Raw genomic sequence first — 25267 nt, 5'->3', positions numbered from 1 at the left:
TTGAGCGACCGACTTCGGCTCAGGTCATATCTCGCGGTCCGTGAGTTCGAGCCCCACGTCAGGCTCTGTGCTGACAGCTCAGAGCCTGGAGCCTGTTTCAGATTCTGTGTCTCCCTCTCTCTCTGACCCTCCCCCGTTCATGCTCTCTCTCTCTCTCAAAAATAAATAAATGTTAAAAAAAAAAAAAAAGTCTGATTTAAAAAAAAAAAAGAAAAAACTCAGAATTCTAAAGACGAGCTAACTTTTGTCACATAACCTTGTTTTAAGACTGAGACAGAAACATATTTCCAACACCAGAAATCTCCATGAAAATTAGCAATACTTTGAAGAAATAGTTTTAAACAAAAGAAGCAGACTTTTCATTTCACTAGTAAAAATTATATTCACCAATGAAGAAAAATATCCAAGAGCGATCTATTAAATAAAAAAGTCAAAATTCTATTTGCTTTACTTGCTCTTCATTTATTATCTCAGTTTCTAAGTGAATTTCTTGCCGAAAAGATTACTGCCTCCTTAAAAACTCCACTCATACAAGTTTAGAAAATGCTTCTGACAGCATCGATCAGTCTTCAGACAACAATTTCTCTGCAATATAAAAAAAGCAAATGTTCTCACTTCTGTAAGCACAGTTCTACTTCCCCATAATTTGTATCCACGGATCCTGGCTCAGTGCTTGAGAGAAATACTCTTACACAAATCAATCCTTTAAATGTTTAAAGATAATTATATCTCCCTAAATTTCTACTAAATCAAGTATTTTTAGTTCATTCAATCATCTTCTTTGTGGTCCTTCCCATAAAGCATTTATTCTACCATATTAATATTCTTCTTAGAGTTAGGCATCCACATCTAAATACTAGACTCCAGGAAGGATGTCATTACAGCCAAGTGGGATAATGTCCTACACATTATTTTGGGTACATAATGTATTTTAATGACAATGAAGATCATAATTTTGGTGACAGTCAAGAATAACACAATGCTTTTCACATTCAACGTTCACAAAAATAAGAGACCTATATGGACAAGACGGTTCACTACATTTGTCAAAATTAGTACTACCGCATCAAGTTAAAGGTAACTAAAATGCCTTGTGACAGAACATGTCAAGTATATGAAGTATAAACAGACCAAACTGAGGATTTACGGAAAACCATGGTACTTGCCCAGAAAATACATATATTATATACAACTAAGAGCTATTATTTATAATATAAGGGATTTCACAGGTGCCTGAAGCCCATCTATAGATCCCAAAGCTACATTATTCATTAGTATAACCATAATTGCTCAGCATAGTACCTAATTACACAAGTAGATATGCAATATAAATTTATATATTCCTCACAATAACTTTACTATCATCCTCATTCTAAAGTGCAGAAAAGTGAATATCAAAGAAATTAAGTAATCTGCCTTCAGATGGTAAGTAGAGGAACCCAGATTCAAGCACAGTTAGCTCTAACCACATCATCTAAACACTTCTCTCACATCATCCATCAGGGTATAATAATCTACGCTATACATTAGAAATTGCTTTAAGCATTATGACTGATCAGAAATAATAATAGTGATTTTTCTCTGTCAGATTTTCTTCATCTACAAAGTAGAGAATATTTCTTAAATAACTATGCAAGGTGGATACAAGAAATAGTATAAGTGGTAGAACATCACGAACAGAACCTCATTCAATGTATCACAGGGAGAGATGGTTAAGTGACTTTCATTTCAGGATTATTTGTTTAGTAAATTAACTATATGGAGAACCAGACTATATTATAGTATGATTGAAGGGAGCTTATAAAACAAGCCCCTACAAAGTCATTCAATTCACATTAATTCTTAAGGAATTGAAGTTGAGCTTCTCTGACCCAAACAAATATTCTAAGTTCCCACAGATTCCCTCTTCAAAACACTAATAAATAACCACTAAACAAAAATCTGCTAAAACTCAAATGAGCAAAAACAGAGAGGAATAAAAGTCAAAGGAGTTTTTCATAAGTCAGGTTATATATCCACTAGTTCTCCCTACTTTAGTTATAGATCCTGATAACTTTGAAATTAATATAAAATGTGGGTACTAGTGAAATAAATTCTAAATAATTAAGTTGCAAAAACAGAAAGTTAGAGACACAAGATTCTGAATAATGATCCCGGAGTCACTTATTAATCAAAAAATAAAGTTTTATTTTAAGGTTTTACATGAAATGTTTCCAAATATATCAATCAATACAAATAAGAGGGTACCTGGCTAGCTCAGCTGGTAAAGCATGTGACTCTTGATCTCAGGGTTGTGGGTTCTAGCCCCACATTGGGTGTGGAGATTACTTACAAATAAAAGCTTTAAAAAATAAACACAAATAAGGAACAAAGATTTTTTTTTTCAAAGGACTACCAAAAAACCCCCCCAAGGCCCCCAAAAAACCCAAAATATTTGTCAGATTTCTTCAGAACCCTAATGAAGAAATGTATACATAGCAAAAATTAAAAATATACTAAAGTGCAAGATGAATTGGCCAAATGAAATAAATTATGCCTAATAGAAAACTATAGCTAGGTAAGAACCAAGTAATACTTTGCTTGTATTGTTGCCTAATGATGGGTGTTTCTGTGCATATTATTGCTACGTTATTATTTGTCAGATTCCACCTTCCTGAAGCATAACGTACATGTGCTAATATGGACCACCATGCTAAATGTAGTTATTTATTTGACAAATAATTAAGTGCCTACTATGGGTATTGTGCTGGTCACTAGGCTAGGTCCCAACAACTCTCCAAACCCACAAAAAAAAGGACCACCCCAGCCTCAGAGATAATAATCTTATAGAGAAGAGATTAAAGAAACACACAAGTAAACATGAAAAGACTTCAATAAAAGGTACCTGACAATGCATTTCCATGAAGAGCCATCTTGATCGTCTTGTTCTTCTATGTACATTCTGACATTGTGATCTTGATCCAACTGGTACCAGTACATAAGGCCATCTTTGTCTCGGCCAATTGGCTGGAGACGCATGGTATCAGCATCTTCCTCATTGATAATGTTTTTGAATTTGAGATTGTCATCAAATTGACACTCGCAGAGGTACTGGAAAATAGTCATAACATGGCTTAAAATACTCTATAAATGTTTCTCCATCACAGTAAATGTGATATGTTTAACCACAGAACTGATTCAGGAACAAGAGCAGAAAAAATACATGTAGTTTATCCATCTTTCCCTATCCTCTCCCCACTTTTGTACAACCTGTTTGGAATAACCAATTTAAAAAGATATATTTCAAGTTAACATTTTATTTTAGTATTTTATAAGTTTATAGGCTTATTGTAATCAATGACACAAAAATCATGTTATATTTCAAAAGCACTATGTTTGTATTAGTCTCCCAAATTTCTTTCTTATGTATAAAATTTCCTTATGTATAAAATTTTCAATGATTCTTTCTGTTAAAGCTTTTATGCACATTTTTCTTGAAATGGCTATCAGTGAATTAATTAAAATAATTGTAACAGATAATAAATTCATTACCTTTAAGAGCGCTAGTTTGCATTCAACACTCATTTCAAGATAGCCCTTCTTCTCCATCTCCCATGCCCAGGTGCTATTAAACTCTTGACATATCTGTAAGAGAAAGTTAATATCTTAATACATAAAATTTCTATTAACATTGGTATTTTGTTGTACAATTATGTTAACTGTTGTTTATATGTATTTATAATGGAACAAGTTTGTAACAAATACAATCCAAGCCAAATCAACCAGAAATGTTAACTACTGACTGACTGAATTAAAAAAATTTTTTTTAATGTTTATTTATTTTTGAGAGAGAGAGAGAGAGAGAGACAGAGTGCAAGTGGGGGAGAGGCAGAGAGAGCTGGAGACACAGAATCTGAAGCAGGCTCCAGGCTCTGAGCTGTCAGCACAGAGCCCAACATGGGGCTCTAACCACGAGCTACGAGATCATGACCTGAGCTGAAGTTGGATGCTTAAATGACTGAGCCACCCAGGCGCCCAGATTAATGACTGAATTTAAGGTAAGCAGTGATCTCTGTAGCTCTCTCCTCTGCTCTCAAGAATATTATACACATTTTATGGCACATTTTCCCAAATGCAAATAATTATCTGATTCCCCTTCCAAACAACCTAGAAGTTCCTTGAGGGTAAGGACAATAGTTTATCACTATGCCTAGAATAGAAGTAGGTTCAAAAAGCATGCCAAATTGCAGGCTATTTTTTAAAGTTTATTTATTTATTTTGAGACAGAGAGAGAGAGCATATGCAAGCGGGGAAGGGGCAGAGAGAGAGGGAGGGAGAGAATCCCATGCAGGCCGATGCAGGGCTCGATCCCACAAACTGTGAGATCATGACCTGAGCCAAAATCAAGAATCGGACGCTTACCTGACTGAGCCACCCAGGTGCCCCTGTATGCATATTTTTTAACAGAGCCACTCTCCAACTAAATGTCCTTTATGGGTAAAGATTCTATTGCTTGGCATTTGAGACCTTCTATAATGTGGCATTAACTTAAATTTCTAGGCTTCGCTCCCTATACAAGCATATCAGGCAAACCAGAGTCACTGTAACAGTCTGAGGAAAGACATGGATAACCATACTACTCAATAATAAGGACTAATTAGGAGAAATGCCATGGACTGTACGACCTCTGTGAGCCAGTTTCCTCAGAAATAAAAGGGGAGCAGTAATAATATTGATCTTAAAGGTTATAAAATAGGCATGAAAATGATATAAAGTGTCTAGCAACTTCATGCTCTTTGGTCTAATCCAAGGAGTGAAGAATATAATGAAGGCCAAAGGAAAAGAACCAACCAAGGGACAAGATTATTTGGGAGATTATGCAATTGGCTAGATAGGCAGGCAGGAGAAAAACAGGCAAATGGGATTGCTTATATAACCACATCAACCTAGAAAGAAGACCGGGCTGGCCCTCCTAGGAGTTTTACCCTTTTCCTATCCAGCACCAGTGTCATCTTTTTTTACCGATTGTATAATAAAATTATAGGAGATCGTTGTTAGGATAGAAAAAGAAAATAAGGGAAGCAGTATGGCCAGGAACAACATAATGGGAGATCTTCAAAGGCACAAAGGAAGAATAAGGTTGCCATTCTCTGGAATACTGTAAGTCTCTGACTGACAATACTATCTTTTGTAGAGAGAGAGAGAAAAAAAATTGAGATATACAAAGTAAAAGGAAATTTTTGGAATATTACACAGGGAGGACCCTAATGTAATAGCTAAAAAGTCAGAATTTGAATGGACATTTTGCTGAAGAATATATACAAATGGCCAATAAGCACAGGAAAGTATGATCATCATAAGTCATTAGGGAAATGCAAATCAAAACCACGATGGAATACTACTTCATATCCATAAGGACAGCTGTAATCAAAAAAGAAAAATAATAGTAATGTTGGTGAGGATGAGGAGAGACTGAAACGCACAGGTTGTTGACAGGAATGTAAAACGGTACAGCTGCTTTGTGAAAAAGCCAATCAGTTCCTCAAAATGTTAACACTGAGTTACTATGTGACTTAGCAGTTCCATTTTTAGGTATTTATACAGGAAGAGAGAAAACACATGCCCATGCAAAAACCTGTACAAATGTTCATAGTGTCATTTTTTTATAAAAGCAAAACGGTGGAAATGATCCAAATATCAACTGATAAACATACAATGGAATAAACATACGAATGAATAAACATATGAATAAACATACAATGGAATTTTATACAGCTATTAAATGGAATGAAGTAGTGACACCTTCTACAGCAGGGACAAATTTTAAAAACATTAAGCTTGGTAATAGAAACCAGATACGAAAGGTTACATACTGTATGGTTCTATGTATATGAAATGTACACAATAGTCAAATACACACAGACAAAAAGTTTATTAGTAGTTAATTGCCAGGGACTAGGTAGAGGGAGGAACAGAGTGATTGCTAATAAGTAGATTTCTTTTCCAAGTGATAAAAATGTCCTAGAATTAACGATAGTGGTGATGATTGTACATCCTTGTGAATATACTAAAAAATACTGAATTGTGTATTTTAAAAGGGTACATTTCATGATATGTGAGTAATATCTCAATTTAAAAAAAGAGAGGGACAGTCAAGAATGTAGAACCCAGCTTATGACTTGTGAGTGCTCTGCTGTATACCATGCCCCTAAAAGAAGAGGATGTTTGTTGACCATCTTTAATGGGTAGGGTGAGTCTGGGGAAGCACACCTCCGGTATCTGAGAGGGGCTGGGAATGACACAGCTCCAATGCCTGCTCAACAACCCAAGCACGAAGGCTCACGCAGTCACAGATACCAAATACAAATGAACAACTTTTAATTATCTTTCACCGTGTGAAAGGGGAGAAAAGTGAAAGAGGAGTAGATAAATAGATAATTAAGATACAGGCCTCTCTGCCTTATACTACTTACCTTTCATTTACATACCTTATTTATATAGTTTAGGGTACAAAACTTTTGTGCTGATATTCAGATATGAATATGCTACTCATTTTGCTTCTTTAAGGGCAATGTAGACATATTATTATGCCATTTGAGGAAAAACAAAACACCTGAAACTTAATATTAGATATACCCAAATAGCCATTACCTATTGTTATTACAAAGTAAAGACTGTTAAAAAATGAGTACTCTAAATGACACTTAAACAGTTTTGCAGGACCATATAAATTTGTATCAGAGGTCAGCAAACTTCTTCTGTTAAGGGCCAAACAGGAAATAATTTAAGCTCTGTAGACCATACAGTCTCTTTTCAACTATTCAACTCTGCTGTTCTAATGCAAAAGCAACCATAGAAAATACATAAATGAGTAAACTTGGCTATGTTCCAATACCACTTTATTTATGGATAAGGAAATTTGAAATTCATAAAATTTTCATATGTGTCAACCATTCTCCCAACCATTTAAATATGTAAAAACCACTCTTAGTTTTCAAGCTATACATAAGTAGACAGCAGGACAGATTTGGCCTATGGGCCAACATTTGCTAGAGCACCAGAAACTAGCTGTGTCTATCAGAGACTGTCTATGACAGCTATTCTTGGATCCTTGTGAGACAGGAAAACTAAAGGGACTCCATGAAAAAGTCCCTTTTTCCCTGCTTCTATTCCTGTTAGGACCAACACTCCCGCCTTTTACATGCCTTATAAAACAGATAACGTATGTCCTCCTTGTAAAGGTCAAGGAATTAATGGTTTCTTTGGAAACTTTCCAGTATAATAGATAACGTCTAAGGAGTGACCAGGCAAGGTCATCATGAGTGTTTTCCAAGACCACTGACTCATTAAGAGCCCCGGCTCCAGTGCACAAGTGACTTGTGGAGAACACCCGTTCCCAGATGCCAGAGAAGACTTGTGCACCAGAGCAGAATCCTCAATAAAAACCCAGACCCCAAGCAAAGACAAGGCTCACTCTCCTTTCCTTTCTGAGTCTCCCAGACGCTCCGTCTTTATCTGCACTCTATGTCTTCAATACACTCTGCTCTCACTTCCTCTTGGTTTACATTTGATTTCTACACCATGCAAAGCCAAGGACCCTCTTGGCTGTCCTGGAAGACCCTCTGGGTCTGAGGACCCAGCCAGCCTGCATTGCTTGGAAGCAAGGGGATCCTCACTAGGTTGGTAATTCATATTAACTCCCTAGGATCCAACTTGATTCTGACCAAATAGCCTTGTAAATGTAATTTGGTTTTGCATGCAATTTCTCTTTAGAGAATGTTCCAGCATCCAAAACATGAACATTTCTATACAATGTTCATATTTATCACTCTTTAAGTTATTATTCTATCATACTGATTTTATGTTTGATTCTCTAATCTGGTTAATGAGAGGTCATATCCAGTTGTATCCCCTGTATGGTGCCTAAAGACGGCCTTTTTTTTTTTTTTTTTTTTTTTTAATTTTTTTTTTTTTTCAACGTTTATTTTTTATTTTTGGGACAGAGAGAGACAGAGCATGAACGGGGGAGGGCAGAGAGAGAGGGAGACACAGAATCGGAAACAGGCTCCAGGCTCCGAGCCATCAGCCCAGAGACTGACGCGGGGCTCGAACTCACGGACCGCGAGATCGTGACCTGGCCGAAGTCGGGACGCTTAACCGACTGCGCCACCCAGGCGCCCCTAAAGACGGCCTTTCTGATATGCACATGAAATCAATGCCATTCAGCCTGGGAGGACACTTGGCCACCAGCCTGCTGACACTCCAATACCCCAAGCCTGTCTTTTCCTCCTAACTTACAGAAAAACAAGGTTGAGGTTGGCAAAAGGCGGGAGCGGGGAGGGGGTGGATTTAAAGGCCACAACATCTCAATATTTACAGAAGAGGTGGTTTCACATGCCTACACAGCAAATACATGGAATTTATCTCAGTGAGATCATGAACAAACTAATCTTAAGAGTCATTTTCGAAAAATCCTGCTTTTTTTGACAACTTAGAACATAAGGAATTAAAAGGGGGAGCTATGCAGCAGGGGGAGAGAACTGCAAAAACCCTCAGCATGAACATCCAGTACATTAAGAGACTAAATCAAATTCTAACGTGGCTTCTAGCAGTCTCAGGACATGTCTCTGGGATCACCCTGTTCCCATTGAGCTCCTGTCTTGAAAACTCAGGGTTTCCAAAAGAATTTAGTATGTGTTCCAGCCAACCCTATTCTTTGTCCCTGAATTCCCTTTTCCATGTATTCAAAAAATAAACACCTTACAACTATAAATCTTTCCTCTGTCCCTTTGAGATGTATATGTATCTCCTATAACAGTGTCTTTCTCAAGGACCTGAAAGCCATTCCTTTGATTTGTAGTCATCAGGAAGGATATAGGATCTCCCAGACACTGTGGGAGGGTAGAAAAGTTTATCTTTCATAGTTAGCAGGCACAGAAGGCCTAATCAGGTTGCCTGACTGACCCTCACACCTACTTTTCATAACTGTTCATTTCCCTAACCCCTTTTTCATCTCTCATTTCCACCTCCCAAAACCCTTAGTCTCCCTTTAAAAGGCCAGTCACCTCTGGGCAAAATGGAATTGAGCTCAGCTCCTTCTTCTACCACAACAGTTAGTGAATAAAGTCTGTCTTTACTGCCTTTTTTTTTTCTTAATGTTTGTATTTATTTTTGAGACAGAGAGAGACAGAACACGAGCAGAGGAGGGGCAGAGAAAGACACAGAATCTGAAGCAGGCTCCAGGCTCTGAGCCGTCAGCACAGACCCCAACGTGGGGCTCAGACTCACGGAGTGGGAGATCATGACCTGAGCTGAAGTCAGACGCTTAACTGACTGAGCCATCCAGGCACCCCATGTCTTTACTGCCCTTTAACTAGTGTCTGGCTTTGGGGGGAAGGATCATCAGATACCATTCAGATGGAAATCTTTATTTTATAATTAAGAAACATAAAGTTTAAAGAGATTCATTTATCTGGTGATTCCACCAATATTCACTGAGTGAATATTCTATGGCAAGAACTAGTCAAGGGGCTGGGATACCATGATGAAGACAGACAACCTGCTACCATGAAGCTTATATTCTAAGAGGAAGTCAAACAGGTAAAAATAAGAAAACATTAAGTAGACACAAATCCTACATTGAAAATAAAATAGAGTAATGTCCTAGAGAAAGTTTGATTATTACTCTGATTAGGTGCTCAGAAAAGGCCTCACATTTAAAAAGTTGACATTTGGGGCACATGGGTGATTCAGTAAGTTGAGCATCTAACTCTTAATTTCAGCTCAGGTCATGATCCCAGGGTTGGGGGATTGAGCCCGTTGTCAGGCTCTGCACTGAGTGTGGAGCCTGCTTGAGATTCTCTCTCTCCCTCTCCACCACTCCCCACCCATGCTCTAACTTAAAAAAAAAAAAAAATTGACATTTGACACAAGAAGCTGAGACATGACTGAGAAAACAGAAATCAGCCACAAGAAGATCTGGAGTAGAAATGCATATCCTGGCAGAAGAAACAAGCTAGCACAAAGGTCTTAAAGTTTGATATATTAAAAAAACAGAAAATAAAGTATAAATGAAGCAGAATAAAGGGTAAAGTAGCAGAAGATAAGGTTAAAAAGGTAAGCAAGGGCAAAATTATGGTGGCCAGGGTAAGGAATTAAGATTTTATTTCAAATACAATGGGAGGCCACTGGTAGATTTTAAATGGAGGAATAACAAAATCTGATGTATGTTTCAAAATTAGCTGCTGGAAAAAAATGGACAAAATGGAAACTGAGAAACCAATTTTAAGGCAAGAGATAATAATGTCATGGACTGTGGTGGCAGTAGTGGGAACAGAAAGAAGAAGCTGTATTTTAGAGATAGAATCATCAGGAGTTTTAATGGAACAGATATGTAGAGTGACTGGAAAGGAAAAACAAAGGTGACATCTACAATCCTTGGCTTGAACAAATGGAAGGATAAAAGTGCTTTTAATGAAAGTATTAAGACAATACCCAAGAGAAGGGAGTTAACAAGAGATGTTTTGTACCTAATGAGTTTGAGGTGATACATACATCATCTAAGAAGTATCTCACTTAAAGTTAGTGACTGAGCCAAGACTTGAAGCTTTTGACTCCTGGTTCAGAGTTCTTTCCAGTGGATCATACAATCTTTACTCAAACCTTTTCAAATCTGAGTCAAAAAGAATTTTACAGCTAAGCTGAGAAGTCAACTCATCTTCACACCCCAAGTTTGTGACTAAGTATGAGACACACAGCAGATACAAAACAAACATCTGATAAATAAATGAAAGACACAACAAATAATGCTTTTACTTTAATTTAAACATTCTTTTAGACTAACCAACATTAACTACCAGCTAACATTATACATCTTTAAGAACATTAAAAATTCTTACTAGAATAACAGTAACAAATTTTTATTTTACTTTATTTTAGAGAGAGAGCACGAGTGGGGCAGAGGGCCACAGGGAGAGAATCTTAAGCAGGCTCCATGCTCAGCACGGAGCCCAATATGGCTCAATCACACAACCCTGGGATCATGACCTGAGCCGAATCTAAAGTCAGACACTCAACTGAGTGAGCCACCCAGGTGCCGCATAACAGCTAACATTTATTGCATGTTTACTATGTACCAAGTACTGTTGTTATTGCTGAAAATATTAATGCAGTCAATTCTCACAAGCCTTAGATGTGTGTACTCCTATCCTCGGGAAGTTACGTGCTTTTCCCAAGGAAGGAAAGAAATACTAATTACTATCTATAATCATTTATGGTGAAATCAGTATATATTTAGGATACCAATTAGGTCAGTTGTCACCAACAGAGCTGTGACCAAAGGCTAGACTGAGAATTATAAACTTTCTAGGTCTTTTATTTTTTTTAGAGAGAGGGAGAGAGAGGGGGGAGAGAGGAAGAGAGAGGGAAGGAAGAGAGAGAAAATCAGGTTCTACACTGAGTGCGGAGCCCAATGTGGGGCTCAATCCCATGACCCTGGGATCATGACCTGAGACAAAATCAAGAGTCAGAAGCTCAACCGACTGAGCCTCCAGGCATCCACAGTTCCATTCTTTACACTCAAATTACCTCTCACCAAGTATCCCTGACCTAATACTTAAATGTGTCCAATGGTTTTAAGTATTATTTTTAGAGGGCTAAACCAAACATTTACTGAACATAGTAAGCACTGAGAGGGCAAATCTCTGCTTTAAGAAGTCCAGAATTGAGAGAGAGAGACAGAGAGAGAGAGAGAGAGATGTAAACAAATAATTACAGGAGGAAAAGTAGTCAGTGAGCTATCTACAAACTGAGTAACTAATATATCTATCAACTACTACAAAAATATAGAGGCAAAAAACGCTAATTCAGCTGATGGATAAAAGGAGATCAACTGCAACAACTCAAGGGTAAGGTTCTATTTAAGTGGTGACTTTTATGCTAGGACCTGAAGGATGAATAGGTTTTACAAGACAAGGAGGTAAAAAGAGAATTTCAAGAAGAAAAAAAAAACAATATGCAAAGCCAAGGGGATGTGAGTGATGCTGGTATGTCCTGTCAATGTGAAGGTGAAGACAGGAGTTCTTTCTGCTGAGCCCTAAAGCCCTAGATCATGAGTGCTTGGGGATGGGAGTGGGCACAGACAAGGCTGTAAGCAAAGGGAGCGAGTAAAGCCGTGAAAGTAGGTCATGGCTCATAAATATGGGGGTTCAAAACAAGCGTTTGGAAGCACCATTTAAAAAATAGTTCTGTTGTGCTGTGTAAAAGACAGGATGATAGAGTCTGAGGTCAAGGAGACCCACTAAAGCCTGTTTTGTAACAGTTCACACAAAAGGAGATGAAGCTTGAGCTAAGCTACTTAAGAGAGGTAGATTCGGGTTGTTAGTGCATGTATCTTAGAAAAGCAGTAAGTTTCATGTTTAATATGTGTTTTTACTATTTACAATATAACTCACATAATTTCATTTGAGGTGGGTATCCTGTAAAACTACAAGATTTTTGAAAGCAAATACAGGTCTGATTCTTCTATTTTCTATAGTACCTATTAGGTAGAGGAGCTTGTGATAGTGGACACTCAATAAGTATTTACTGTCAATGTTCTTTGCTATAACTATTGAGAATTAGCTGTTATTATGGGATATTTGGGAATACTGCCTACAAGAATGTATTAAGAGTTGTATAGGATGGATGTTTAATTCCTTAAAATATATAAGAAATATTTCGATGGCAAGATTTCTCAAGCAACCTGGTTTCAAAAATCAAAAGAAAACCAAAACCCCAACTGAAAAAGCACAGGCTTATAGTAATTATTTAGTTCATTTCACATTTTATCAGCAATGTACTCTGTCCCAGACAATGTGCTTAACACCAGGATAAATAAGATACTACAACTCCTGCTAAAGGAGCTCAGGATTGGACAGGCAGCTGGAATCTCAGTTAACTTATAAATTGGGTGCATTCACACATGGCAAACAGTTGAAAGGGTACTCTTAAAAGTAGCCTATTCTGAAGTCTTGGTCAAGGAAACGGTACACTGAAAATATGTGAAATAAATCTAGCAGGAAAAATAAAATCTCTATCATAGCTATTTTATATTCATGGGTAAGAATAACCATATACCTAAAATGTAATTAAACTGGAAAAAGTGTGATTGTTAAGTGCCTCTTTCCAAGTCATCTGCTTTACACCAGAAATCTAGATAAAAAGGGAAATGAGGCTTTAGTGTCATATTGGTTGAGATTCACATCCTGGCTCTCCATATCTGCAGTCAGATTTTGTTGAGTCAATTAACTCTTTGAATTTCAGTATCTTCACCTATAAAATGGAGGTGTTGCTGCTAGAAAAAGAGGTAAGGAAGATGCCATCAGATACTCACTGTGCTACAGCTTCCTTATATAAATTCAAACCTAACAATGGTTCTAGTGAATGACCACAAGAACCAACTGGAACAAAAGGAGAAACAGAAGGAACTAAGAGCTGGTAGAAAGGAGATCAGCACTGGGGTGCCTGGGTGGCTTGATGGGTTGAGCATCTGACGCTCCCTCTACCCCCTCTCCTGCTCACATGGGCTCTCTCTCAAATAAAAAAATAGTAATAAATAAAAATTTAAAAAAATAGAAAGATCAGTGTTCTTCCAACGGTACATAAACATTGTTTCATGACGTTTCTGTTTCATATATATGTGTATATATATATGTATATATATATATATATATACACATATATATGAATGTCTAAGATTTAAGTAAAATTATTGATGTTTGTCTACTTTCTGGGTAATTAACCTCATTTAAAATGGAGTCAGGAGGCCAGAAGGGGAAGCCCTCATGTCCTACCACTAGTCATTTGAGGATGGAACATGTACTATTTTACGACCCCAGCAGGAAGAAAGGTTTTCCTCTTGCCAGGAAACAGCCTAGCCCATGAAAGACTGTCACAACTCAGCCAATGAACTATAAACTCTCAGTTTAGGATTCCCAAAAGTTTGTAATAGTCCCTCCCAACACCTCCTTCCCTCTTTATAAGGAGGTCCTCTCCTTTGTTGCCTGGACTTACCCAGTTTGCTTGTCCTTAACTGCAATTCTCTGCTATTCCCTAACAACACATTTTTGCTGGTAAAATAACTGACAGTTTTATTTTTTTAAGGTTAATAAACCTTCTACCATACTGAATGGCTTCCCTTTTTATGCATGCTTCTGTATCCAACATGACAGTATTCATGAATATGCTGAAGCTAAGGTTACTGCTAGATCTAAAGAAAATTCCCTGACGGCTGCACTCTAAAATTTTAGTTTGGAGAGTTTTTATATAAATTATATATTGAATAGAATACAATTTAAAAATAAAATTTGCCATTTTAACCATTAAGTGTACAATTCAGTGGCATTAATTACATTCACAATGTTGTATAACCATTACCATTTTTTACTTCCAAAACTTCATCACCCAAACAGAAACTCTTTAACCCAAAGCAGTAACTCCCCACTCTCCTCCCACCCTGCAGCACTTGGTAACATATATACTTTCTGTCTCTATGAATTTCCCTGCTCTACATAGTTCATGTAAGTAGAACCATCCAATATTTGTCCTTTTTTTGCCTGGCTTCTTTCACGTAACCTTGTATTTTCAAGGTTTATACATATTGTAGCAAGTATAAGAAAATCATTCCTTTTTAGGAATGAAAGATATTCCACTGTATGAATACACTACATTTTGTTTAGGCATTTATCTGTTGAATGATAATTGGGTAGTTTCAATCTTTTGGCTATTAGGAGTTATTCTATAATAAACATTGGCATACAAGTATCTGAGTCTCTGTTTTCAATTCTTTTGAGTATATAGCTAGGAGTGGAATTGCTGGGTCATACAGCAATTCTATGTTTACCTTTTTGAGGACTGCTGAACTGTTTTCCACAGCAGCTGCCCCATTTTGCATTCCCATCAGGAGCATATAAAGGATTCAATATCTCCACAACGTCACCAACATTTATTTTCCTTTTTTAAAAAAATAGCCATTCTATTAGGTATAAAGTGACAACTCACTGTAGTTTTGATTTGCATTTCCCAAACAAAGACTAATGCTGTTTGAATACTTTTTCACGTGCTAATTTATTAATCTTGGTGTATCTTTGGATAAATGTCTATTCAAATATTTTACTCACTTTTAAATTATCTTTTTGTTGTTGAATTTTGGAAGTTTCTTACGTAGTCTGGATGTTAAATTCTAATCAGTTATATAATTTGCAAATATTTGCCCCCATTCTGTACGTTGTCTTTGCACTTCATCATGTCCTTTGACGCATAAGTTCTTAATTTTGATGGAGTCCAATTCATCTTTCTCTTGTTCACATGATTTTGGTTTCATATCTAAAAATCTATGCCAAATCTAAGGTCATGAAGATTTATCCCTGTGTTTTATTCTAAGAGGTTAGATTCTAAGAGGTTTTATTCTAAGAGCTTCACCTCTTTTAGTTTGTTGATACAATTTAATTTTTGCATATGGTATGAGGTAGATGCTATCTTGCATTCTGCCAGTCAATTTCAAAAAAAAATACATAGATCATCCTATAGGTGACAAAGAAATTTTTAAAATACTACATAAACCTTATATACTCCATCCTCTCATTTTCAGCTTAGACAAGAATAAGGACAACTATACATCAGGAACAAGAACAATTTTCAATGGTAGTAATATTTTATACTTAGGAAGCTTTAAGAGATTTTATTTTTACCTCCTAGGTTTATCTGCTGAACTAGAGCAATGGGAAATAACTCTAAATTATCATCTTTAAATAATTAATTTGAAAACACATTGATATTCAAGTTATAGGAATGTTTACTAAGCAAATACCTGTGCCAGGAAGCAGCAGTACTTCTGGGTATATAACTGATAGGACATGAGCAGTACAAGTGTTCACACTTGAAAAAAAATATCTGGAGAAGGGAAGCAGGCTCCTGAAGTCTACTCAAGGGCAGAGTAGCCAAAACGGGTTTCCCAGTCATAATTAAGGTAATCCAGATTGTTTCTGTATTGAAAGGCCTTCAGGTATATTACTATCACAAAACATTCATTGGACCACCTGAAGTCACACTGGAGTTCAGCAGAAAACTAAAGAAAATAAAACCCAATACTTCTATATCCACAAGTAGATAATTTGGCCCAAGTTGCTGTTAATTTCCAAAAGGATGTCAGCTACAGGAAAGGAAAAAGTTCCCTAAAATGACTATGTTGTTTCTCTAATTTATTATTATTTATTATTATTATTATCATTATTTAAAAAACATTTACCAGTTTCCAACTATTTGAAAAGGCACTAGTGAGAATATTCACAACATTTACTTGCATGAGAAAACAGAAGGTTCAAAGAATTAAGTAACTTAACTGAACGTACACATGTAATAATTAGCAGAGTTCTTATTTTCCCCTATTAGATATCCAACTCTTTCTACATCACATGCAACTCAAGTTATGAGCATAAACTACGGCTGCTCACACCTTACCACAGAGTAAATGGTACTCTTTAAGTAACATTTTACAAAGTTAGAAGTATGTGAAAATACTTTCCAATACGTAAAATGCTTTCCATTAGGTATTCAGGCTGTGGCATGAGACAAACTTGTGTTCAATCCTTGCTTCAGCATCTATCTACATGACCTTGGAAGTAGTTTATAATTTACCAGGATCTCAGGTGTGTTTTGAATGAAATGATAATATATGTAAAACAGCATAAGACCCAGTATATAGTAAGTTCTAAGTTTTGGAGAAATTGAAACATTCATAAATTGCTGGTAGGAAGGTAAAATGGTACAGCAGCAATAAAAAAGTCTGGTATTTCCTCAAAAAACTAAACATAAAATTACCATATGACCCAGCAATTACACTCTTAGGTATACACAGAGGAGAAATGAAAATACAGGGTTATACAAAAACTTGTAAGTTACTTAATGTGCACAGAATTATTCTGAATAGCCAAAAAGGGAAAAAATTCCAAATGATCATTAACTGATGATGGATAAATAAAATGTGGTATTATCCATACAATGGTATACTATTTGGCAATAAAAAGATATTAAAATACTGATGCAAGCTCCAATATGGGTAAACCCTGAAATCATTATGCTAAATGAAAGAAGTCAAACACAAAACACCACATATTTTTATGATTCTCATTTATAAGAAATGTCCAGAATAGGCAAATCCATAGAGAGAGAAGTACATTAGTGGTTATGAGAGGACTGGGGGGGGGGGGGGGGGGGGGGTTGTGACTGGGACCGTTGTTTATTTTGGGGGTAATGGAAAAGTTCTGGAACTACACAGTGATTGTAGCTGCACAACAATATACTAAAAACCAAGGAATATACTTTATTTTTTAATATTTACTTATTTTTGAGAGAAAGAGATAGACAGAGTGCAAGTGGGGAAGGGGCAGAGGAGACACAGAAACTGAAGCAGGCTCCATCCAGGCTCTGAGCTGTCAGCACAAAGCTCAAACTCAGGAGCTGCGAGATCATGACCTGAGCCAAAGTCGGGCGCTTAACCAACTGAGCCACCCAGGCGCCCCAGCAAGGAATATATTTTAATATGGTAAATTTTACGTTACAAGAATTGTACCTCAATAAAAAAGAAAACACCAATTAACATATTAACAAGACAAATAAAAACTAAAGATAACAACCTTAGTTTTGAAAAACAAATATAACAGTAGAGAAATATATAATGCTTGTCAAAATATGACCAAATTAACACATGACAGATGACTTGCTAACAACAGACAACAATCATCCCAAGGAGTGAAAACAATGGGTCTTTCTGACATAGCCATTTAGATTAGGGCCATCTACTGCCAAGTTTATAAACTTTCAAAAGATTTCTAAACCTGTTATTTGAGACCAAGGGACAGAGATACCCTTTATCTTCCCTTTACTTTTGAGGGATAAACGAATGAGGTAACTTTATGATGAGGGGGGAAACACCCCAAAAGAGACACATTAGGTTCTTTTCTACTCCGTGTCAATATCTCTCAAGTATTAAGCCCCAGAAAAAAACTCTTTGCTTATTCTCAAAAACATTATTTATTTTTATATTTTAACATTTCATAAAATCAAGAGCCTTTCAAGATCAATGATTACATTCAACATAATAGTACCTCTTTTTTCTTTCAAAACTCATCTCTAAATCATTAGTGTGGCATGCACTGAAGAAATCACAGAATCAAAGAAAAACAGCAATAATAACACTGTCTCCTAGAAACTACTCTGCAGCTAAAGCAAATCAACTGTGATTTCACTTAAAGGATAATTTATTAAAACTTGGCTTTCCCATTACTGTTATATGGTGGTCTTTGGGCAGAAGGCAGAGCTGTAGGAGAGCCAAAGCACAGGCACTGAATTTGCTGAAGGAAGATACCTGTTTATTAACATGTTTTTTTTTTTTTAATTTTTTTTAACGTTTATTTATTTTTGAGACAGAGAGAGACAGAGCATGAACGGGGGAGGGTCAGAGAGAGAGAGACACAGAATCTGAAACAGGCTCCAGGCTCTGAGCCGTCAGCACAGAGCCCGACGCGGGGCTCGAACTCACGGACCGCGAGATCATGACCTGAGCCGAAGCCGGACGCTCAACCGACTGAGCCACCCAGGCGCCCCTAACATGTTTTGACATTCATTATCCACAGCTGAGGGGTGTAAAATTGCTCATGTGGTATCTAAAGTCAATAGCAAGCAAAGGAAATAGGAGTTTCACGGAGACTTCACTTGCAGAGAAATTTCTTTGTGACTCACCCAGCAAAAAAGGAATGTGAAGCTCAATAAGGCCAAGGTCTATCCAACTAATCAAGGACTTAACAGATCCTAGCAGAACTGGTAGCTTCAATTTCCATTCACTGGAATTATTTTTAGGAGGGGTAATTCCACCTTAAATTTCCACCAGCTAGATTTTCGAGTTCCTTTACACTCTGGATGATCCTGGAGAATATATGTCAGCAAGCATAGCAGATGGAAATACAATGAATGGTCTCGGTTGCCCTGTTGCTAGACACCTCTCTCTTTCTCTATCAGTTACCAAGACTTACTGATTCCACCTTCCAAACAGCTCTCACATCCACTCTCTTCTTTCCATCCTTACTGCCAAAACCTTAACTCAGGCCTCTTCATTGCTCGGTTGGATTATCACCATAACTTCTTTCCACATGATCCCTGGGCTTCCACTCACTTCTCTGGGTACTTTATATTGCAGTGAAGCTAAGCTACAGTAAGTTCTGAACAAATTTCTGCTCATTCTACAGGTCTTAGTTCAACTGTTTGAGGGAGATACTAACAAGAGATGACAAACAGATGCCAATGCCGAGTGATTTGTGATAGCAGTATACTCTGCTTAGACTAGGCTTAGCAGAAAAAACTTAGACTGGTAGCATCAGCTATGAGCCACAGAACCTGGCAGGTGCCAGATATTTGCTCTGGATTTATATAGAATTTTACATTAATTATATTCTACTGACTTCAAAAGGAAAAGAAGCAGGTTTCCATTATAGATTATGCACAATGACGCCACTAAGAGAAATATAAAAAGGTAAAAACAGGCAAGGTAAAAGTTCCATCAGAAAACTACCTAATGTAGCTAAGGAATACAACTAAGAAGTAAATACCGAGTTAAGCTTATGAGCAGCCAACCGAAAGAAAACTGAAACTGTCTAAGTGATCAATTCATCTAAAACTGATGCATAAAAGATGAAAAAAGCACTCAAGATGCTTACAATCTACATAAAAGACAAACAGGAGGGGCAATATTAGTGGTATTTTGAAGCACTAGATTCATAAAGTCCTGGGTTTGAATGCTGGCTCTGTCATTTCTAGCAATGTGAGACTGAACAAGGTATTTCACTTCTCAAAATCAATTTCCTTGTGCATAAAAGAAAGTATTTCAAAGGTGAGCTATGTAAGGTTAAGTATTAAACACAGTGCCTGGTACATAATACCAGTACATTCAAGGTAAAAACTGTATGACAGTATCTATAATGGACTTACATATAAATCTGTGAAAGAACATCTTCCCGGGAGAAGATCTTAAAGAGAAAGTAATATTTGAGCTGAGATTAAAAGGGTAAATTAAGCTTGCCAGGAAAACAAGTTAGTAGGAAGGTATTTCAGGAAGAAAATACAATATATGCAAAAATTCTGAGGAATGAAAAAGACAGCATGTTCTGTGAACGGCACAGAGTATGAGTAGGGTACACAGGAGAGAATGTCATTGGATATGGTGGAGAGAAGTGGCTAAACCATTAAGAGCACTGAATACTATGACAGAGTTCAGATTTTTGAGTGAATCTGAAACACCAAAAAATTCTGAAAGTGAATAGTCACATTTACATTTTTTTTTTTTTTAACATTTATTTATTTTTGAGAGAGAGAGAAAGAGTGACCAGGGGAAGGGCAGGGAGAGAGGGAGACAGAGAATCCCAAGCAGGCTCCGCACAGCCAGCTCAGAGCCCGACTCGGGGCTCAAACTCATGAACAGCTGCGAGTATGACCTGAGCCTGAGCCAGAATCAAGAGTCACTGGAAGCTTAACTGACTGAGGCACCCAGGCATCCCTATAATACTCACTTTTAAACCTTTGTGTTTAGGGGCATCTCGGTGGCTCAGTCGGTTAAGTGTCTGCCTTTAGCTTGGGTCATGATCTCACACTTCTTGAGTTCAGGTCCCACATCGAGCTCTCTGTTGTCTGCACACAGCCCACTTCAGGATCCTCTGTCCCCTTGTCTCTCTGCCCCTCCCCCGTGCGCGCACGCACGCTCTCTCTCTCTCTCGAAAATAAATAAAAACTTAAAAAAAATTTTTTTAAATAAATAAACAAACCTTTTTGTTTAAAAGGTCACTCTTGTAGCACTGAGAAGAAACTAATAGAAAGGTACAGGACTAAAAGCTGGGAGGCCAATTAGAAGGTGAAGTTTCAGGCAAGAAATGATAACGTCCTGAATTAGGCCATGGGAATAAGGATGAATAGAAAACAAATCTGAGAAATAAAAAGGAGAAAAAAACAAAAGAACTTGGCTACTGTTTGGGTGTGGGGAAGGAAGGTTTTGGGACAAGGCCAGAACCATGGCTTGGGCTCAGAATGTTGGTGGTAACATGAACACATCATGGATTCAGTATATACAAGAGGTATGAGGATGGAAGAGAATGAATCTGACTTCAGACATGTTCGGTTTGATTTGTTTGTCTGACACCAGTTCAACAGGCAGTCAGCTGGATATAAACGGAGATGTCCATAATCTGGTATAAAGCTTAAGCTAGAGCTAGAGCTATGGGAATGAGTATATATAAAATTTTTTCTAGTGATAAACTGTAAAGGAAACTTACTGATGAGACATCACTCCAATATATTCATTCAGTCATTCAGTGTGCTTGGAGCTAGGTAAATGGCAGTCAAAAAGATGGACAGAGTTCTTTATGTGCTTATGAACCAGCAGACAACTGATAAAAAAGAAATAATAAAAAACAGACAAAAGTAGTTCTGCAGTAGGTACAGATGTATTTCTTGCTCACTCAGGTCCTTTTTACCTACCCAGCTGCTAAATACCATGTAACTTTCTGGTATTCTAATTTCATAAAGGATAGATCTAAGAGAAATAAGTGGTTGATGTGCCTTCCAGACTAGATATGACACTTGTTCTGCGAAGGGCCAATGGTAAATATTTCAGGCTTTGCAGATCATACATTCTCTATTAAATGAATTACTCAATGTAGCACTGTACCATGACAGCAGTCACAGATATACGTAAACGAACAGATGCGGCCGTGTTGCAGTACAACTTTATTCACAGAACCATGCAGCGAGCTGTGGTTTGCCAGCTCCTCCCCTGGACTATCAACAGCACTCTTAATGATGCAGACAGAAGAATGGCTAAAGAAAAAATCCCTAACACTGCTTTTGGCCACAGGAGAATTTGTACTTAGATTTTTAAATTCTATTTTCAAATCTAAGAAGAAAAGCTGTAGAAAAGCTACAATGTAACTAATAACTTTATATAAATACATATAATAAAACTATTATTGATTATACCCAGTGTCCATACTATATCTGGTATCATATAAAATGTCCATTCCTAGTGACTGAAGATAAAAAAGTAATTATAATGTTTCTCTTTAAAATAACTGAAGGGGGCGCCTGGGTGGCGCAGTCGGTTAAGCGTCCGACTTCAGCCAGGTCACGATCTCCCAGTCCGTGAGTTCGAGCCCCGCGTCGGGCTCTGGGCTGATGATGGCTCAGAGCCTGGAGCCTGTTTCCGATTCTGTGTCTCCCTCTCTCTCTGCCCCTCCCCCGTTCATGCTCTGTCTCTCTCTGTCCCAAAAATAAATAAAAAACATTGAAAAAAAAAAATTTAAAATAACCGAAGGATTTCTTTCTCATTGCCACGAACAGAATTTCATTGTTTTTCAGGATATAAACTCAGAGAGACCTTGCGGTTGGTAACTTGGCTTTGTGTTCATTCAACAAATAATTATTAAACCCCTATGTGCCAAGCACTGTGCTAGGTATGATGTGTATCAAGGGTCAGCAAACGTTTTCTGAAAACAGCCAGATAACAAGTATTTAGGTTTTCTGGGCCAAGAGAATAAATCAAGGATATTACAAAGGTACTTATGTATCAACAGAGAAAACATTTCCTACGATTTTTACTGATAAAATTTAAATTAAAAAAAATTTTTTTAACATGTATTTACTTTTGAGAGACAGAGCACAAGCCGGGGGGGTGGGGGAGGCGGGCAGAGAGAGAGAGGGAGAAACCGAATCCAAAGCAGGCTCCAGGCTCTGAGCTGTCAGCACAGAGCCTGACGCAGGGCTCGAACTCAACAAACCATGTGATCATGACCTGAGCCGAAGTCGAACACTCAACCAACTGAGCCACTCAGGTGCCCCTAAGATTATAAATATAATAGCAATATGTTATATTAAATATGACACACTATGTCATATCTCGTGTTATATGCTATACATAATATAATAATAATTTAGTTCAATTTTTTTGAAATACAGGTATATTGAGAAAAATGGAATTATTTGGGGGGAGGTAGATAAAGGTGTGCTTAATTGGAATCCAAAGTACTCCCTTTCAAAAAACTGATTATAAATGTTCTTATCAGTTGCATTCCTATACACCGATAATGAAGCAACAGAAAGAGAAATCAAGGGGTGCCTGGGTGGCTCAGTTGGTTGAGCGTCTGACTTCGGCTCAGGTCATGATATTGCAGTCTGTGAGTTCGAGCCCCGTGTCGGGCTCTGTGCTGACAGCTCAGACCCTGGAGCCTGCTTCGGATTCTGTGTCTCCCTCTTTCTCTGCCCCTTCCCCACTCATGCTCTGTCTCTCGCTCTCTCTCTGTCAAAAATAAATGAAAAAAAAAAAACATTAAAAAAAAAAAGAAAGAAATCAAGGAATCGATCCCATTTACAACTGCAACAAAAACCATAAAATACCTAGGAATAAATCTAACCAAAGAGGTGAAAATCTATACACTGAAAACTATAGAAAAATTATGAAAGAAATTGAAGAAGACACACAAAAAATATTTTCCTCTTCCTTTGTAGGAAGAACAAATATTGTTAAAATGTCAATACTACCCAAAGCAATCTACACATTCAATGCAATCCCTATCAAAATAACACCAGCATTCTTCACAGAGCTAGAACAAACAATCCTAAAATTTGTATAGAACCAGAAAAGACCCCAAATAGCCAAAGCAATCTTGAAAAGGAAAACCAAAGCAGGAGGCATCACAATCCTGGACTTCAAGCTATATTACAAAGCTGTAATTATCAAGACACTATGCTATTAGCACAAAAACACATTCAGATCAATGGAACAGAATAGAGAACCCAGAAATGGACCCACAAACGTATGGCCAACTAATCTTTGACAAAGCCAGAAAGAATATCCAATGGAATAAAGACAGTCTCTTCAGCAAGTGGTGCTGGGAAAACTGGACAGCAACCTGCAGAAGAATGAACCTGGACCACTTTCTTACACCATACAGAAAAATAAACTCAAAATGGATGAAAGACCTAAGTGTAAGACAGGAAGCTATCAAAATCCTAGAGAAGAAAGCAGGCAAAAACCTTTTTGACCTCGGCCGCAGCAACTTCTTACTCAACACGTCTCCAGAGGTAAGAAATGTCTTCCAGTGAAGAAACAGGCAAAAGACATGAACAGACACTTCTCCAAAGACATCCAGATGGCCAACCGACACATGAAAAAATGCTCAACATCACTCATCATCAGGGAAATACAAATCCAAACCACAATGAGATACCACCTCACACCTATCAGGATGGCTAACATTAACAACTCAGGCAACAACAGATGTTGGCGAGGATGTGGAGAGAGAGGTTCTCTTTTGCACAGCTGGTGGGAATGCAAACTGGTGCAACCACTCTGGAAAACAGTATGGAGGTTCCTCAAAAAATTAAAAATAGAACTACCCTATGACCCAGCAATTGCACTACTAGGTATTTATCCAAGGGATACAGGTATGCTGTTTCAAAGGGACACATGCACCCCCATGTTTATAGCAGCACTATCAACAATAGCCAAAGTATGGACAGAGCCCAAATGTCCACTGAAAGATGAATGGATAAAGAAGATGTGTTATATATATATATATATATATATATATACACACACACACACACACACACACACACACACACACACAATGGAGTATTACTTGGCAATCAAAAAGAATGAAATGTTGCCATTTGCAACTATGTGGATGGAACTGGAGGGTATTATGCTAAGTGAAATTAGTCAGTCAGAGAAAGACAAATACCCTATGACTTCACTCATATGAGGACTTTAAGAGACAAAACAGATGAACATAAGGGAAGGGAAGCAAAAATAATATAAAAACAGGGAGGGGAACAAAGCATAAGAGACTCATAAATATGGAGAACAAACAGATGGTTACTGGAGGGGGTTTGGGAGGGGGGATCGGCTAAATAGGTAAGGGGCATTAAGGAATCTACTCCTGAAATCATTGTTGCACTATATGCTAACTAACTTGGATGTAAATTAAAAAAATAAATTAAAAAAAAATAAATGTTATTCTTTGTAAAGACGCATTATTGGTTCATGAGCCTGACAAAAATAGGCAGCAAGACATAATCTGAGGACTTCTAATGTCCATAACAGTATATAAGGCATGTAGGGTCTAGCTCTCATGAATTCCGATGAGGGACAGAGATTTTTAGAGAGGCAAATATAATTTCATCTCCTGCAAAATGGGGATATCAATATACA

At 37.4% G+C, this 25267-nt stretch overlaps 1 protein-coding gene across 4 annotated transcripts in view; it reads right to left on the bottom strand.

Moving 5' to 3' along the window:
- Positions 1-25267, bottom strand: part of RSF1 (remodeling and spacing factor 1) — a 156552-nt gene that overhangs the window by 66184 nt on the left and 65101 nt on the right. For all 4 annotated transcript variants that reach the window (XM_003992690.6, XM_019811757.3, XM_045038684.1 and 1 more), the window contains exons 3-4: positions 3532-3624; positions 2885-3090 (exon numbers count right to left, since the gene is read on the bottom strand). In XM_003992690.6, coding sequence (XP_003992739.3) covers positions 2885-3090; positions 3532-3624 — 299 coding nt within the window. The remainder of the gene's footprint in view (positions 1-2884; positions 3091-3531; positions 3625-25267) is intronic.

The sequence above is a fragment of the Felis catus genome, chromosome D1, assembly GCF_018350175.1.
Source record: "Felis catus isolate Fca126 chromosome D1, F.catus_Fca126_mat1.0, whole genome shotgun sequence".
Lineage (NCBI taxonomy): Eukaryota > Metazoa > Chordata > Mammalia > Carnivora > Felidae > Felis > Felis catus.
Note: the sequence above shows the minus strand (reverse complement) of the source record. Positions and strands in the feature narration are given on the sequence as shown.